Source organism: Brachionichthys hirsutus, chromosome 16 (genome assembly GCF_040956055.1).
Source record: "Brachionichthys hirsutus isolate HB-005 chromosome 16, CSIRO-AGI_Bhir_v1, whole genome shotgun sequence".
In the NCBI taxonomy this organism is placed as follows: Eukaryota; Metazoa; Chordata; class Actinopteri; order Lophiiformes; family Brachionichthyidae; genus Brachionichthys; species Brachionichthys hirsutus.
The window spans coordinates 4,673,242-4,688,451 of NC_090912.1; the positions used below are offsets into that span (position 1 = coordinate 4,673,242).

Here is a 15,210-nt window from a genome sequence, read left to right on the forward strand (position 1 = left end):
AAAAGAAACTATAGTGGTGCCCCACACAAATGTTTATTCTACAGAATCAGACAGCCCATCATGGAGATGCATCAGTCCGTCAAAGAACCGATGCTTCCGATTACATGTTTTCAAGCTTACACACGTACATTTGATTGTGGTTGACTTTTTATACTGTTAAAAACCATGTACAAATCCAAGCATACATTTTCTAAAGTACGAGACTGAGCTATCAGGTGGTTGAGCCCATGGACGTACAAGTACTGAGAAACATCTTGGTACTATGCACCGCAGGTTTTATTACAAGTTTCATCAACTACAGGGGTAGAAGGAGGAATTGGGGTGAAAAACCCAACTCACATTTACCTACAGCCAAAACAATTCCTTGCGAAAGAAAAAAATAAAAATAAAAATACTGGTAAAAAACATTTTGGAGCAGTTAAAAGATACGGGTTGGAACGATAAATTCAACAACACAAGAACCAGATGTAAAATATTCCACACATTTGTAACAACCACCACTGTGAAAACAGGATGGGACAAATCACAAGAACTCCACCCCTTAGCTGGTATCCATCTGGAAAAGAAAAAAAAAAGCACTTAGACAAACTGCAGATATATTTGTAATCAACGACAGGCACAATACTGACAGCGGAACACACCCTGGCATTGTAGGCGTCTAACTGGGCGTCGAGTTCCTCTGCTGATAGCTGCTGCTTGCCGCCCCCACCTCCTCGCCCGCCTCGACCCCGTCCTCTGAAACCGCCTATGCCACGACCTCCACGTACTCTCTGCATGCCCCCGAAGCCGACACGACTTCTGTTCATGCCGCCACCGCCTCGATTTAACCTGGAAACAAGAGCAATCGTCAATAACTACAATAAATATGTCTATAACCATTTCCTGTTACATTTGTTCAGACCCACTCACCCCTGCATAGGTCGTCTTTGTGCGTCGATCTGTGACGTGACCAGCTGTATGTTCATAGGCCGTCCTAGAGAAAGAGACTATTTTAGGGCTGTCGTACTGATGAATATCACATTTAATGCTTATACAACGTAATTCATAAAAGCAGGCAAACGACTTTATGCACTTGATCCCGATTTGACCTACCATCAAGCGGGATGCCGTTGTACTGCTTCATGGCCTTGTGGGCATCCGCCCTTCTTTCAAAGTGAACGTCCGCCGTCCCCAGGCTTCTTCCTGACCGGTCATAATGAACCGCTGCCTTTTTTAGAGTCCCAAATTCCGCAAACAGTTCCTAGCACAAGCGAAATAGAAACAGCTGTCAGTCACAAGGCTTTGTTCGGCACAAATCCTCAGAGCACATGCTGCAAAACAAAAGTTCCAATACCTGAATATCTGCATCCGAGACGCCAAAGTCGAGATTGGACACGAGAAGCTTCCCTCCGGTTTCCACACCGCCGCCGCCTCCTCCACCGCCAGCAGAGCCATTGAAGCCGCTGAAGCCATTGTCGAACATGTCGTGCTGCCACTTATCTGGAAGCTGTTTCGGCTGCAACAGATGAAAGAACGCACCTGCTGACTTCAGGATCCTCCTGCCTCTGTCAATCACAGTCCACACGGCTGGGTGTTGGGGCGAGCAGGGGCTCCACTTCCAAAAGGGCCAGGGTGCTCAACTCCCGAGAGGGTCCCCCCCCCCCCCCATTTTCCCTGCCCACCCCATCACAAGCAAGTGAATCAGGTCCGAAAATTAAAAAAAAAAAAAAAATCTAACAAGAGGATACGTTGAAAAATTACTTCTACAAACGATACACACTATTTGAAGGATTAAAAAGTTTACCATAGAGAATGCGTACATCTACACAGAATACAAATTGAGCTTTCAAGTAAGCCCAAAGCAGGTTGCCCCCCCCCACCCCAGCTTGATACCAAAGTCGCCCGTAATGATCTTGCCATCTGCGTCTCCACCAAAAGCTCTCCAGATCCTCGGGTACAGCGGGGGTCGCCATCTGAAGCAGTGTTGCCTCCAGCGTCGCACCAAAGGCTTCCTGCCCGCTCAAAAGTTCTTTATCAAGGCGAGAAGGGGCTTTCGTGAAGGGGCAAATTGTCCATAAAAACAAACAGGCTGGGATCAGAAAAGCAACGAGGGCCAGATACTCCCTCGTAACCAGCGTCGATCAGAGCGTCCATTTTGAGACCACGCCATTTTGACTGGGGCTTTGTTTGGGTCGCTTTCACAATTCTCTTTCACAATTAAGGAGTAAAGACTCCTATCAACACTACTGGGGGAGGGATTGAAGTCCACCGATCCATCCACTAGGTACAGCGACAATGGGTCGAACAGCCACCAGAACAGGCCTTGTTGTGAAACTCAGCCAGCCACTCCCGAACAAAAGGCCACCTGGTCTCCGTACGCGGGATGTTATATTCCCAAGAGATGTGGAAAAAAAAATCATCTGAGGCTGACATTTCTCGACGAAGCAGGGTTCTTCTCGCCATCATAATGAAACTTGGGTCGAAAGAGACCTGCTTATCGATCGTGGACGATTAGCTGAAATTTAAGATGCTGGATTCAAAATGGCGCCGCCAAGGCCCGACTGTAGCAAGTTAGCCAGTAGGGCTAACGAACGCACTCTCCAGAGGCCTCTTCTTGGAAAAACGATGTAAAACACATGGGTCGAAGGAGAGGAGCTACAATAGGCAAACTATTTCCATTAAATGCTTAACCGCAAACCGGAGCGCTCCCATGAGGGACAATTGGCGGTTACAGCAATCAATTGCTTGACTAGCAAACTGGCTAGATGGTTAGCTAGCAAGCCTGCTGGATAACAGAAGGACGTTAACCGGGCATTTTCAGGATTGGCGAAGGATTTTCCATTTTCTGCCCATTCCTTTAATTTTCTCATACCCTGCTGTAAGGCGTTGGTCTGCCACTACCGCGGTTCAGGTTCTGACGACTCCTCATGGGGAAGGATCCGCTGCCTCCCCGGCCTCCAAATCCGCCGCTGGCTCCAAGGCGGCCTGCGCCTCCTCCCCGGCCGCCTGAGCTTCCGCGGCCTCGACCTCTTCCTCCCCGGCCTCCACCTCTCTGCTGCCTGTTCTGTTTAATAATGTCGTCTAAAGACATATCCATTTTGTCGGCCATTATGCTGCTCCAGTTGCACTAAACTGTCCGCAAAAGATTCCAAAATACACCCTAGGCTAGATTGGTCCCTCTCTGACTTCTTCCTTCGCTGCGCTCGCTGCACGGACTTGAGACTCGGCGTATGAAGCCTTTGAGGATATAGCCAATCTTGTTCAGTGCGTGCACCACGTTTAACTACGTCATCACGTACGTGCGTTCGTGTCCGGGACGTCTCTTTCTGATCCACTACAGACAGTACTTACAATATCTAATCCAAAAATGTACTTTGTCATTAGTTCATTCGCGCTGATACATTTGCATAAGTTGATTATGATACAGTGTTACTTATATGAGCGTTTGAAGCTTTGCGCCACATTTTAAATGCTTTAACGCGGTAAAGCAAAAAGTTACCATAAAGATAACATACTACTGTTTTGGTTGCCAAATGAGCAAGTTCAAACTGCGTTTTAATCTTCTTAAATGTGAATATTAACTACTTTATGCATCTTTAACATTATATATCTATGGGTAGATATGCTATTTGCATAGGCTTCATTAGCTGTAAGAAGGAGTTCATTTTCCTCATTAATTACACTGTTATTCCTGTTTGATAAGTGATGGATCGATTGTGAAAACGATCACCTGAAGCTGTAACAATATCTGTAGCTGGGTATACATTTACTGTATGTAAGCAATTTAATTAAACTGTTTTTCACTCATTTTTATGTTCTTAACAGAATGAAAGTGGTACCTGACTGTCAGTTCATTATACAACCAAGATTTCAACAACAATCCATGTATATTACCTTGAAAACTTGAACATAACATTCATTCTCCCAGTGCAAAATTTTGGGTACCTTCTCCATATGTTGGCAATATTTATGAGGATCAACACAAGCAGGAAAACTGTAAGTCTTTTATTCAACACGTTGTTTCAAGGCTTAACGGAGGGAAGTTAACCAGGGGACGCATTCTCTGGGAGCTCTCTACTTGAAATTTATAATAAAAATGTTGGCCTTCTGCATTGCATTTGGCTTGTGAATCTTGTTCATCACATGTCTCCAATGAGAACTTTTCCTCTACATCTCACTGATCAAACTACTTAAAAAAAATACAAAAATAAAATAAAATAAAAATAAGTCAGCCCTTTTGCATTTTCCTCCAAAGTCAAATAATAAAAGGTAGTAAAGAAAACAGGGTTTGTATTTAAGACTGGAGTCTTTGTGTCCTGTGGCGAGTATCAACAGTTTGTTCCTCAGCATCAGATGTCAGCATATTTGACAAATGCTTGCATCAGTCCCATCAACATAAAGAATGTACATATAAATATTAAATGGTTTTGGGGGGGGGGTGCTCCCTGGAATCCCACTTCTTTTCTTCATAGCCACTCATTGAGGGTAAAGAAAGCGATGGGGATGGTAATGGTCCAGAGTTTAGAAATGATATTCTGTGCTGAAAGGGCCAACAGGGCTGATTTGGCTGATGGAAAAAAGTTCTCAAGGACAATGGGTGGATAAAAGCAACTGGAGCATCATCAGAAAGACTAGGACTTCTTGGACTCCTGTGTGTTGCGTTTCTTGAGGTCACTCAGGTCCACTGGTGTGAAAGCTGCATTAGCACACAGAAAAAAAGTTGTCAACTGGTTGTGCTGGAATAATTTAAACCATTAACCGTTAAATTGCACTGTAACTTACAATGTAGATTAGGATTTGGGTTTTTCTCCACATACTCTTGTGGTCCACGGTCATTGCGTTCACTATTCTGTGTCGATCTGATGTCTCTCAGTACATATTGCCAGGCTATAAAAGAAAAGACAAGAATGCTCAAATTAGATGTAGGAAATTGTGTCTTACCCTGCATGACAACAGGACAGAGTGAAGTGAAGTGTCTGGAGTTGCAGTTCAGGGTTCCCTCCCCTTATTTGCATGACTATCGTCTGAACGACTGTCAGGTGACTTCACCTTCCTCAAGGTGGGAGCCCACAGCCCACAGCCCACATGCCTATGTGACAAATCTCCTTGTGAGTTAAAGACCTTGACCACACCCAGTATGTTAAATGTCTGGAACTCCTCTCCATCCCTTCAAAACTGAAGAAGCCTCTTGAATGAGAGGCAAAACGTGAACAAAAAATGATCAACTATCAATTCAACTAGAAATTGGCATGTATGTGTTTACATGTGTGATTAACAATATGACAAGGCTTATGTTAACATCCCACAGACAAAGAATGATGAGTTCTTACTTCAACAATGTACAAAATACATAATCCAATCATGGCCACATTTGTTTTTGGGCTTGCATTTCCTCAATGCTCTTACTCTTATGAGACAGCAGAAGGCAAGTCACCCATAAAGGACCTAACAAGCACCCACTTAATTGTGTAAATATGTGTTTTGAAGAATAAAGAGACAGTTTGTGCTTTTTTCTGTTGTGTCTTCAGTTGAATCAACAGGAAAATTAATTGGACCTAGGCTCCAGGGAAAAACTAATTTGGTTCATTTTTGAGAGGCCTATTATTCTGATCCTGAGATAAGATCCTTACACTATATGATAAAATTATATTACACTGATAAGCAGATATTAAAATGTGTACTTACTATCATGTATAAAGCGCACATTTTCCTCATGTGCTGGGGTGAAAAGCTCCCCACTGTTAGTCGGGGATCGAGGGCTTGAAGTCCGCTTGTAACTGTTCACCATCCTGGGAGCAGATGAGCTTCATAAATGTGTAAACAGCTAAATTAGTAAAAACAGTCTGGAAACAAAACTCCACATATAAAACTTAAGTGTCAGGACAAAGGCAGTACAAACTTACACCTGACCCATTTGAACCTGTGTAGTTATGTGCTTTTTACAGACCTAGTCATTCTGTTTGCAATCTTCACTTGCTCCTCGCTCCTCTATGGTGAGTGTATTTGAAGAATCCAAAGGTTCACAGGGCCTGGGCTGAAACCTACCAGTATAAAGAAATGTATATCATAGCACCCCACTTCAAATGAATACCGAAATGGCGAAATACAGGCCTGCATCACATCGATTAATTAACTATTAGTTAGCCCACACAGTTAAATTTGTTAGCCGTATTACTACTGATTGATAATTAAATATTATGATAAGTAATGGAAACACACAGTTGTTGTACCTGCGTTAACGTATTTATCTCCACCTGCGGTAAGCTATGCTTTGGAAAGATATAAACACATACTGATGCTAGCCAGCCGAGGGGCTTTTGTTTACGTTTCACTTCGGTGGTTTCGGTGTTAGCTGCAGGCTACAGAACTCAACCCAGTAAATGAAGTCATACTAAATTTCACTTTATAAATTCAAACATATGTGTGCTCTTATAACTCTGGCCCGTGGGAGGGCTAACTACAGATTTGCTGACACAATAATTTCAGCTAACTTTAGCCGGTTAGCTAGCTAATGATGTGTAATAACGTTAGCATCAAGCTAATATATGGCGGGCGTAATTGGGTACAAATATATATATATATAAATATATATATCAGAGAGACACTCGGCATTTATATATAAAAAAGAAATCTAGCAAAGCAGACCGTGTTAATACATTCAACAAACCTTTTTATTTTTCGTCTCTTCAATTTTCTGTATGCAGTACGCCGTCAGACCTGGTGAAAACGTTGCCAATGCCAACCAATCATTTCCGGGTAAATACGGAAGTGAAACAAATTTCACATCTGTCAGGCGCAGCTATTACTCGCATTTCAGTCAATCAATAATATCACTACTACTACTACTATTAATAACAACAACTATTTAATAAAACAACAAATGGAAGACTAAGTATGACAGACTCTCATTTCACTTTATTCTAAAAATGATTTTTTTTCCTGTTTTATGAAATACATAGATAATAATCTTTTTGATTTACATTGTATTTCAATTCGTTATATTGCTTTACACCTTATCCAGGATGTCAGTTTTCTTTTATAATCAGGTTTAATCAAACCACCGCTAGCAAAATTCAAAGCACTAGAAACAGTAATAGGTCAAACACAAGACTACACAACACAAAATAAATATATGAGTGTCATATTTATGAAATGCTACTTTATTTAGGAAAACATATACAAATAATAATTGCTGAGGAAATTATAAGACTTTCATTATTGGCAATAGTATTTCTACAAAAATCCCAAACAGCAATACGGTACAGTAAGAAACAATATTGCAGTGGTAGAAGTGTTTGTGTATCGTAAGCAACGTATTTCTATTTTTATTTTTTATGTATTTCTGACCATCAGTTAAGTATCAATCAATTTATGTGATCCTCTTTCTGCCCAGCAGTAAGGATATATAACTCCCACTATAATGCAAAAAATATTTGATTTCAATATGCAGTGCCTGGCTGCTTGACAATGACACAATTAAAAATACTTGAAATGTTCATGAGTGTAGGAATTTATCTAATTTTCTTTAGAAAGGCACAATTCATAGCAAGAGAACATTTTGAAGTGACACTCCATTGGTATTGTATTACAGCATTTTTTTCTGAAAATGATGACAGTGAAATATACATTGATTTACATTTGGCATATAGACAGTGGCACTATGGCAATACATAAATGCAAAGAATAATGTAAAATAAAATAAAATAAAAACAAAATGTACATAATATTACTTTAAGGATAAAATGCAAAATAGAAATGCTTGTAGCAATTTATCCTGGACATTTGGAACTAAGAAAACAGAATCACGATTTAACTTAAATTGCCTCAAATAGTTTGACCAGCTCTTTGCAGTCTGGGTCGATGAGCTCTGCAGGCTTTTCTCCACTTTCATTCTCTGCTTCTGTCCTGGCTCCCTTTGACAGCAGGTACCTGGATTAGGCATGAAACAGCTATAAATTGTGGTTTTTCAGATGTAAAGAAAACATTTTATATCATACATCTTTGTTATAGCCAATCACTACAAACATAAGTGGTATTTCATGGTATTAAGATACATAGTTTAGTTCTCTCTTTATGGACTCAACCAAATAAAAACAAAATCTAACCCTAATATTTTTGATGTGGATTCTCTCCGTTCCAATGTTTGTCCTTCTTGCTTAAAGATGTTACTTTTTGTTTTGTTTATTGTTGTTTTCAATGATCAGACTCTAACTATAAGTGTCATTTGAATGTCGTCTTTTCAACGTAACTACAATTAGGTGGCCTCGTTTTACTCTTTGAGGGATGTTTCAATCGTTCATATTTGACGTTTACCATGGTTTCAAATATTTTTTTTTTACTGTGCAATCACTGAGCACAATCAGTTCACAATAAAATAAAATAAAAAAAGTAATTTGTTACCTGGCTATTTCTGGGTAGCCGTCACTACAGGCCATGTGAAGCGGCGTCCAGCCATCTTCGTCTCTCTGATGAACATCAGCTCCATATTTCACCAGCAGCTTCACCACCTCCAGGTTTCCTGTCAGCACAGCTTCATGCAGCGCTGCCATACCTGTACATGAAACTATATCAGATGTGTGCAGCAATAGTGGAATCCTGCTACACACAGTCATGTATTCAGTTCAACAACAGTCAATATTTAACTTGCAAACAGTTCTGTAGCCTCGTCCCTCATTGGCTGGCACTAGGCTTAGTTATTATTTAAAAATGTTGAAAAAAGTTAAAAAGTTAAAAAGTTAAAAAGTGACAGCTGTGGAGACTTCACTCACCTGAGTGGAAAAGTGTATCAACACGAACCTTCCTTGCCCTTATGAACCGACCGATCTGTTCCGTATCTCCTCGCCTCACATTATCCTGGAAGATGATGTCATTGGGGAAGTGCACAGTCCTCTTTGCTGGTGTGACTGGTATTACAGGCGCAGGTTGTACCGCCGTTTGTGTGCGCTGAGTTGAACTGTACTGTGAGACTTTGCTGTAAGAAGGGATGCGCGTGGTGTTATGCTGTGCAGGGGTGTACTTTGTTGTAGAGGTGTGCGAGGACGCGTTGTGTGTTGGTGTGCAATGTGAGGGGGTGCAGTGAGTAGCGGCATGGTCTGTAGGCATGTACTGTAAGCTGCGTGAGTACGTTGACACTGGTACATGGTAGTTGTACTTCATCCTTGCAGTGATTTTCGGCTCTGCCTCCTGCCAGCCCAGAAGGAGGGAAGGGCGAAATCCAAAAGATTATGCAATTAAAAAGACAAATCCTTTTTGCGATGTGTCCGTTATCCACCTTCTTTGCTTGCTTATTATCCTTTTAATTTCCTGCTGCAGAATCTCCTGCTGTTACAGTAGAAAACAAAATGTTCACAAATCCTCGCTTCACTTCACTGTGATTCAGTCACCATCCCATCATTGTCATCTGCTGTGAAACTCTCCCATCTGAGTTTGAAGTTGTTGTTTTTTTCTTGCACAGTGTGTTTGCTGTTGCACCAACCCGTTGTCCAATGGGGCAAGTGGAAGAGCACCCCTACATATATATATACCATCTGTGGGGCTATTTTAAGGCTAAAGATCTGGTGTCTTCAGCTGAGAAATGAGTGGCCATGGCTGACGCCTCCCTCTGAACAGTCACATGCCTGTTGACGTTGCACCCACCCTGGGTCATAAAAAATGTTGACAGCCAAAACGTTTTCTTTGAGTTTTACTGAAGACAAACATCTTCCCATTTAAACATCTAAATAACAAAAATACAGTTTGCATAGTTAGACATTGCCAGATGAGTGATATTCTACCTCAAATGCATACTGTAGGTCGCTTGGAACTTACTTACTTTCTTATTTCGGATTATTACCAGCAGTAATTTTAGTAGAAATCTTGTTTTTTTGTCACCATTAATGAGAGATATATATATTACAGGATAAATAAACAACAAACAGCCACAGCACATGATGTCATTTAAACACGAGTTGTTGATTCGTGTGCTTACATCATACCTGATGGTGCAATATAACACAAGTGGCATTAGAATTTGTTTTTGTACGTTCTCAAGCATTAAGGTCATGGCAATCCTTTAAAAAAAGACAAATATAATTGGCTTAAAAAAGAAGGAAAACATACTTCCTTCTTTCTGAATTGAACAAAACTCTTAGATTAGAGGGGAAATGTCTTCAAAGATTTAAAAACACAAATGAATCCCTAAGAGAAACAGAAATTGAGATCAAATGATTGTACGTTCTTTATTCTTAGTACAATGTGTGGATCTTTGTGGAATGGTTTCAGCTCTTTCCACATGCATTTCCTTCCCAGCATCTCTGCTGACCTGCAGGTTCATCATGTGACACTTGCCCTTTTCATCATAACCAGATACACCAATTAACTGCACTTTCTGAGGAGTTTATGCATGGCAGTGTACTCTGCACCAACCGAGAGGGCAATATTTAAGTACTCCCCTCACATGCCACAGAGAAGTCACATGGTTTCCAGAAAGGCAGCTATTTGCGACAACTGAACTTTTAACACTGACTGAAATAAACACAAGGAAACTTCCTAAATGAGAATGATGCCCCAAGGGCAAAAATCCTATTGATTTAATAAAGCTTCACAGATTAAGAACAATAAGGATTTATCACAAAGTGACAAAACGATGCATTTGAATAGAGCTGTAACACTGTGTTGCTGACAACAGCTGTGCTTAGAGTTCTGAGATGGGCAGAGCAGTTTGTAATTGGATCCAAAACCTTTGGAAGAGGCCTTGGGCATTTCTCAGGGGCTGCCACTGTAGCAGAGGAAATAGTGGAGCTGCCATCTTCAGGTTTTTAATTTCTCAACAGAACTGCAAGCACTTAAGTTATGACTTTGATCAAGAATTTGACTTCTGATTTTATTTAAAGCTGTTCTAATGTGTCTCCGCAGGTCCAATGCATTTAATTCAAATACTTAATTACTGTATGTCAAATGCACCTGCACAGAAAATTGAAGCATTTTTGTACTTATTAATGAGGGAGATCCCATAACTCACAATATCCCAGCAGGATGATCAATTAATTTGAGTCGCAGTAAGAGACAACCCCAGTGCTGAATGTCAGCAAGATTTATTATTCATTACCTCCCTTCAGATCCGCTCTCTAAACAGTGGGCATAATCGGATACAGGCTTCCAGCTAATGGCAAGATAAAATGAAGTAAGAGTATGTGAATGCTCGCAGCATAGGAACAGGACAAGGATGAAAGATAAATGATCCATCAGGTATTAAGGTCTCCGTGTGTGCATTTGTGATGTTAGGACAATCCTTAATAGTGTTAGCAGAACTTGGTTTGGGTACTTTAGAACGATTCTCAGTGCTGTTGTTATGGGCAAGGGAAGAACAGTTCACTGAGGAGAATTCCTGCAATGAATTTATGGATTCAAAAATCTGTCAAAAAATCATATCTTGTAAACTATGCATTCTGACCTGAACTTGAAGATTCGGAATTATGCAATTTACTGACCAAAAGTCACAGCCATAAAGGGGTCAGACATGCAAAACGTCTTCTGGATCTGATCCAGAATGAGGTCAGAAAAACATAGACGAGAAGGGACATCTAAACTCTGTGCTGGTATTTCTGACTTATTATTAGCAAAATATGCTTGACAGTCTGTCAGACTGCTCCAGCAGGGGCCAGGCTTGTGTGGCCCGATGACTACACCTAATGGTGCTGAAGGACAAACTGCTGAAGACAATTGAGCCGAAGCCACACAAACCACAATTGTAATAGCGATCTGTCAATGAAGCTTAACACTAGTCTGTACATGTTACAGAAAAGGAAGCTGTGCTTTCACGCGCATCTGACTGTTGTGATGCAGGTAGGTGGTGTGGTGGTGATGCTGCAGACTAAAAATAAGAACTGCAAAACACATTTTCTGTGTGCAACATGTACTGGAGGCAGCTGCTGTGCATATTAACACTGATGTTTAAAAAGTGCAACACAATTCATGTGTATCTGGGAAAATCTGGGACAAATAATCCTTTCACGTGCAGAAACACACTGTAATTTCACAGCGTTGTCGCGACTCCTAGTGGGAATTTTTTTGCCTTTTTTGCCTTTGCAAAAAACACTGCCCAGTTTTGAGGACTGGCTGTTTCTAAGAAAGCACCCTACTGAAGAGGATGCATGCGGCCACTTCTGGTGACAACAGGAGCGGGTCCTGTGCGTTCTCCACAGCCCACATATGAATGCACCTGGATCATCGGGCTATACACACAGTTTGGATGAGTTTCTGTTTGGATCCCCACAAAACGTTGGGTGATATTCACTCGCAACACAAAAACGGGTATTCAAATTACGCTCTCAAATATTGAGGATATACAGAATGTTAAATATGGCTCCATGATAAGATGATTAAAGTGACACCAGGAGTATTAAAAACAAATATCGGCTTGTGGATCCAGAGTATCAGATCGTTTTTTTCTTCGATGAAATGACAAACAGATGAGTAGTCCGCACAGAGACGGACCAGCACATGACACCAGCTGTAAGTAAATCGAGCCAAACTGCCATCTGGTCCCACATGCACAGCATGACAGTCGTGGTTCCCATGCTTCTTACGTGGCTGAACTCTCCATGTTAGGGTTGAAGTTAAAAAAAAAAGAAAAACGTGGACACAGACACAGCTGGTAGATGCAAAGCCAGAAATGATCAGGCTTATGAAGGCAGACGGCCAGCAGGTGACGGGAAGTGGGCGGTTAAAGCTCGATGTTTATGGTCCTGGTAAAATATCAGCAAATAGAACAAAGAAATATGAGGAATAAACTGAAGTATGTTCAGTAGGACAATAAGCGGCTGATAGTATATCAACCACATAGAAGGCAGAACGATTTGATTATGAACAGAGGATGAAATATATGCTGGGGGAAATATAATGAGAACAGGAGACGTGAGAAAGATGGAAAAAGTGAGGAAACAAAAAAAAAATCCTGAACTTACAAATTGTCCAGTCAAGATGACATAATGATTTTTTTGGGGGTTGAGCTGATTGGGAATAAAATGATACATTTGCCACCTCTCTTTCACCTTTGACTTTTCATCTCCTTTTATCACACAGCTGTCAAATCTGTATCAACTTTTGAATCTGACAGTTGAATTTAATTATTATACAGATCCAAATGTTCCTGATGCAGAAAAGTCTTAGAGTTATGTCACAGCTGTATCAGATTCAAAGGTCAAAAGCAGGCATTAGCATAATTTAAAATCATGAATTAATGCCATGACTTTAATGTGAACTTGAACAACAACAGGTGCAGACCGGTGGAGGTGAATCGACTCGACAGGCTGCCTGCCAGGAGATGGATCTTTGTTCCAAATGAAATAGAATTGCTCATGCGCTGTCTAAATGTTGGCACAGGACAAAAATGAGCATCTGAACCCAGGTACCTCTGGGCTGTACAGAAACAACTCATTATCAGGATTCCTGCACAGCTTTGAATAAATAGTCTGATGAGAAGGAACAAAACGGTTATACACGTGGGGGGGGTGGCAGCCCCATCGCGACATGCTCCCGCTGACATTGACAAAATCTAAAGTTAGAGGTAACAGCAGTAAACAGGCGCTGCAGCTGTCTGGGAAATGGTGAAATAAAGAAGGGGCTGACGTCGTGTTGAGGGAAGTGGGAGTAGCAATAATGCTGCCTGAATATTTGCCTGAGGATTGGGTTACCTTAGCTGGAGCATGCGTCCACAGAAAAGGAGATCAGAGGTTAATTTTTTGCATAGTTTGTTGAAGCTGTATTTATTGCACAATGTGTGTCTCGCCCTAGAAGTGGCCGGTGGTCAGTTCCCATTGCAAGGCATTGGGACCAATTTACACAAGGTTATGATTAATTAATTTCCCAGATCTGCCAGAGCTTAAGCAATGAAAGACCGAGGACACTGAGCAAGTGTGCTGGCTAAATGTAACCTTTGTCAGTTTATGAAGGACGGTGGAGTGCAGCGTGTACGGACAATAGCATGCCTGAGCTTCCATGCTGCCATACAGCACAGGGACAGAGCTGGCTGTCAATGATGAGCGTGTGTTTGTGTATTACCCACTGAATTTCCCATCGGGAAACTGTTGTGTGAAATGCAACATTATAATGAATAATTACTGTTCTATACTATCAGTGTATTATTAAATATGTCACAAACCCAGTGTGCATCCCTGCGGTCTTCATTCCAGCAGCACATGTCTTAAATGAGTCTCGTACCGGCGAGTTGTATGAAGGAAGATAAATGGGCCATTAAATATCCTCCTGCTGATAAAACACTCCATGGGTTGACATGTTTTTATTGTAAGTCCACAGGCAGTTTTAACATTGAATTGAGGTCATAGTCTGCACATTGTAATGGCCAATTTATCGTTTAAATATTCTACAATGAATTGTGACTATTGGCTGTATTCAGTTGCCTGAGGGACATTACAGAAAAATGCATAAATGCATCTTTGTCATGTTTAATCTTGTCAAAGTTATAGGTGTGGAAATGAGTGCACATTAAAAACAAACAAACAGAATATATACTTTGTCTTCACTTATTCTTTTTCTGCATTTAAATGATTAAAATTGTCCACTATAACCTGATAATAGTTATATGGGTGGATAAATCACTCGATTAATAGAGTAATGTCATGTTTTATAGTGGTTATTCATGAATAAAGCCTCACACAGAGTAAGAGCTGGAGTCCCTTTTTAGCGACTACATCTTTACAACATCCTATTATAAGTATGGGACAGTATAAGAATCACTGCACAAGTAGTAGGAGTAGTAGAATATACATATAAGGAAGGATATCACTTATGTAAAATAAATAACATATATATAAATACATAAACACATAAATTCAGCATTGTTATTTGGTGGTGGTGAGGACGAACAAGAAAGTCCCTATGATGACCTCATTGCTGCGCGCCAACACTGGCCCCCATAAGGCCAAGTCAAAGGCAGGATATTCCCAGAATGCATTTCACAGGGGTCAGTATGCTAATTTTAGCAGAGCAGCCACTGGTTGTTTGGGTGTCGTGCTCCACATACAGGAGCGGAGGCTCAGGTTTCGTGGAGGAGGCATGAACAGCATACATGCAGTAATAAAGAGAGACCTGCATGACTCTCACCATGTGGGACCATGAGCACTGACTCATGTGACTGTGACTCTTTGGGGCTGGTGGTGGGTGCTTACTTGTTAACAGGCATCCTAAAGGGCTGGGATTTATTATAGCTTTGGGAGCTGAGGTAAATCCACC

General features: G+C 41.1%; 3 protein-coding genes across 3 annotated transcripts; all 3 read right to left on the reverse strand.

Moving 5' to 3' along the window:
* Positions 1 to 258: 258 nt before the first annotated feature.
* On the reverse strand, positions 259 to 3,183 carry alyref (Aly/REF export factor). The gene is made up of 6 exons (XM_068749704.1): positions 2,852 to 3,183; positions 1,334 to 1,495; positions 1,093 to 1,240; positions 910 to 973; positions 642 to 828; positions 259 to 556 (listed from the first exon to the last, which is right to left on the reverse strand). The coding sequence occupies exons 1-6, from the start codon at positions 3,086 to 3,088 to the stop codon at positions 542 to 544; spliced, it is 813 nt and encodes a 270-aa protein (XP_068605805.1). The 5' UTR covers positions 3,089 to 3,183; the 3' UTR covers positions 259 to 541.
* Positions 3,184 to 3,969: 786 nt separating this feature from the next.
* mcrip1 (MAPK regulated corepressor interacting protein 1) lies at positions 3,970 to 6,968 on the reverse strand. Its single transcript, XM_068749584.1, has 5 exons — positions 6,647 to 6,968; positions 5,927 to 6,020; positions 5,665 to 5,768; positions 4,762 to 4,866; positions 3,970 to 4,675 (listed from the first exon to the last, which is right to left on the reverse strand). The coding sequence occupies exons 2-5, from the start codon at positions 5,932 to 5,934 to the stop codon at positions 4,611 to 4,613; spliced, it is 282 nt and encodes a 93-aa protein (XP_068605685.1). The 5' UTR covers positions 5,935 to 6,020; positions 6,647 to 6,968; the 3' UTR covers positions 3,970 to 4,610.
* A 142-nt stretch (positions 6,969 to 7,110) lies between these two features.
* On the reverse strand, positions 7,111 to 9,454 carry ppp1r27a (protein phosphatase 1, regulatory subunit 27a). Its single transcript, XM_068749583.1, has 3 exons — positions 8,748 to 9,454; positions 8,380 to 8,530; positions 7,111 to 7,908 (listed from the first exon to the last, which is right to left on the reverse strand). Exons 1-3 carry the CDS (start codon positions 9,133 to 9,135, stop codon positions 7,794 to 7,796), a joined length of 654 nt encoding a protein of 217 aa, XP_068605684.1. The 5' UTR covers positions 9,136 to 9,454; the 3' UTR covers positions 7,111 to 7,793.
* Between the last annotated feature and the right edge of the window lie 5,756 nt (positions 9,455 to 15,210).

Excerpts from the sequence above, each read along its gene's own strand:
- alyref (XM_068749704.1), bottom strand. The coding sequence starts at position 3,088 with ATGGCCGACAAAATGGATATGTCTTTAGACGACATTATTAAACAGAAC. Across the intron at positions 1,496-2,851 it reads GACCAACGCCTTACAGCAGG|CCGAAACAGCTTCCAGATAA; the intron begins GTATGAGAAAAT and ends CATCTGTTGCAG. Across the intron at positions 829-909 it reads CAAAGACGACCTATGCAGGG|GTTAAATCGAGGCGGTGGCG; the intron begins GTGAGTGGGTCT and ends TCTTGTTTCCAG.
- mcrip1 (XM_068749584.1), bottom strand. Across the intron at positions 4,867-5,664 it reads TGTGCGCTTTATACATGATA|CCTGGCAATATGTACTGAGA; the intron begins GTAAGTACACAT and ends TTTCTTTTATAG. Across the intron at positions 4,676-4,761 it reads CCCAAATCCTAATCTACATT|CTTTCACACCAGTGGACCTG; the intron begins GTAAGTTACAGT and ends GTGCTAATGCAG.
- ppp1r27a (XM_068749583.1), bottom strand. The coding sequence starts at position 9,135 with ATGAAGTACAACTACCATGTACCAGTGTCAACGTACTCACGCAGCTTA. Across the intron at positions 8,531-8,747 it reads TGATACACTTTTCCACTCAG|GTATGGCAGCGCTGCATGAA; the intron begins GTGAGTGAAGTC and ends TTTCATGTACAG. Across the intron at positions 7,909-8,379 it reads GGCTACCCAGAAATAGCCAG|GTACCTGCTGTCAAAGGGAG; the intron begins GTAACAAATTAC and ends TGCCTAATCCAG.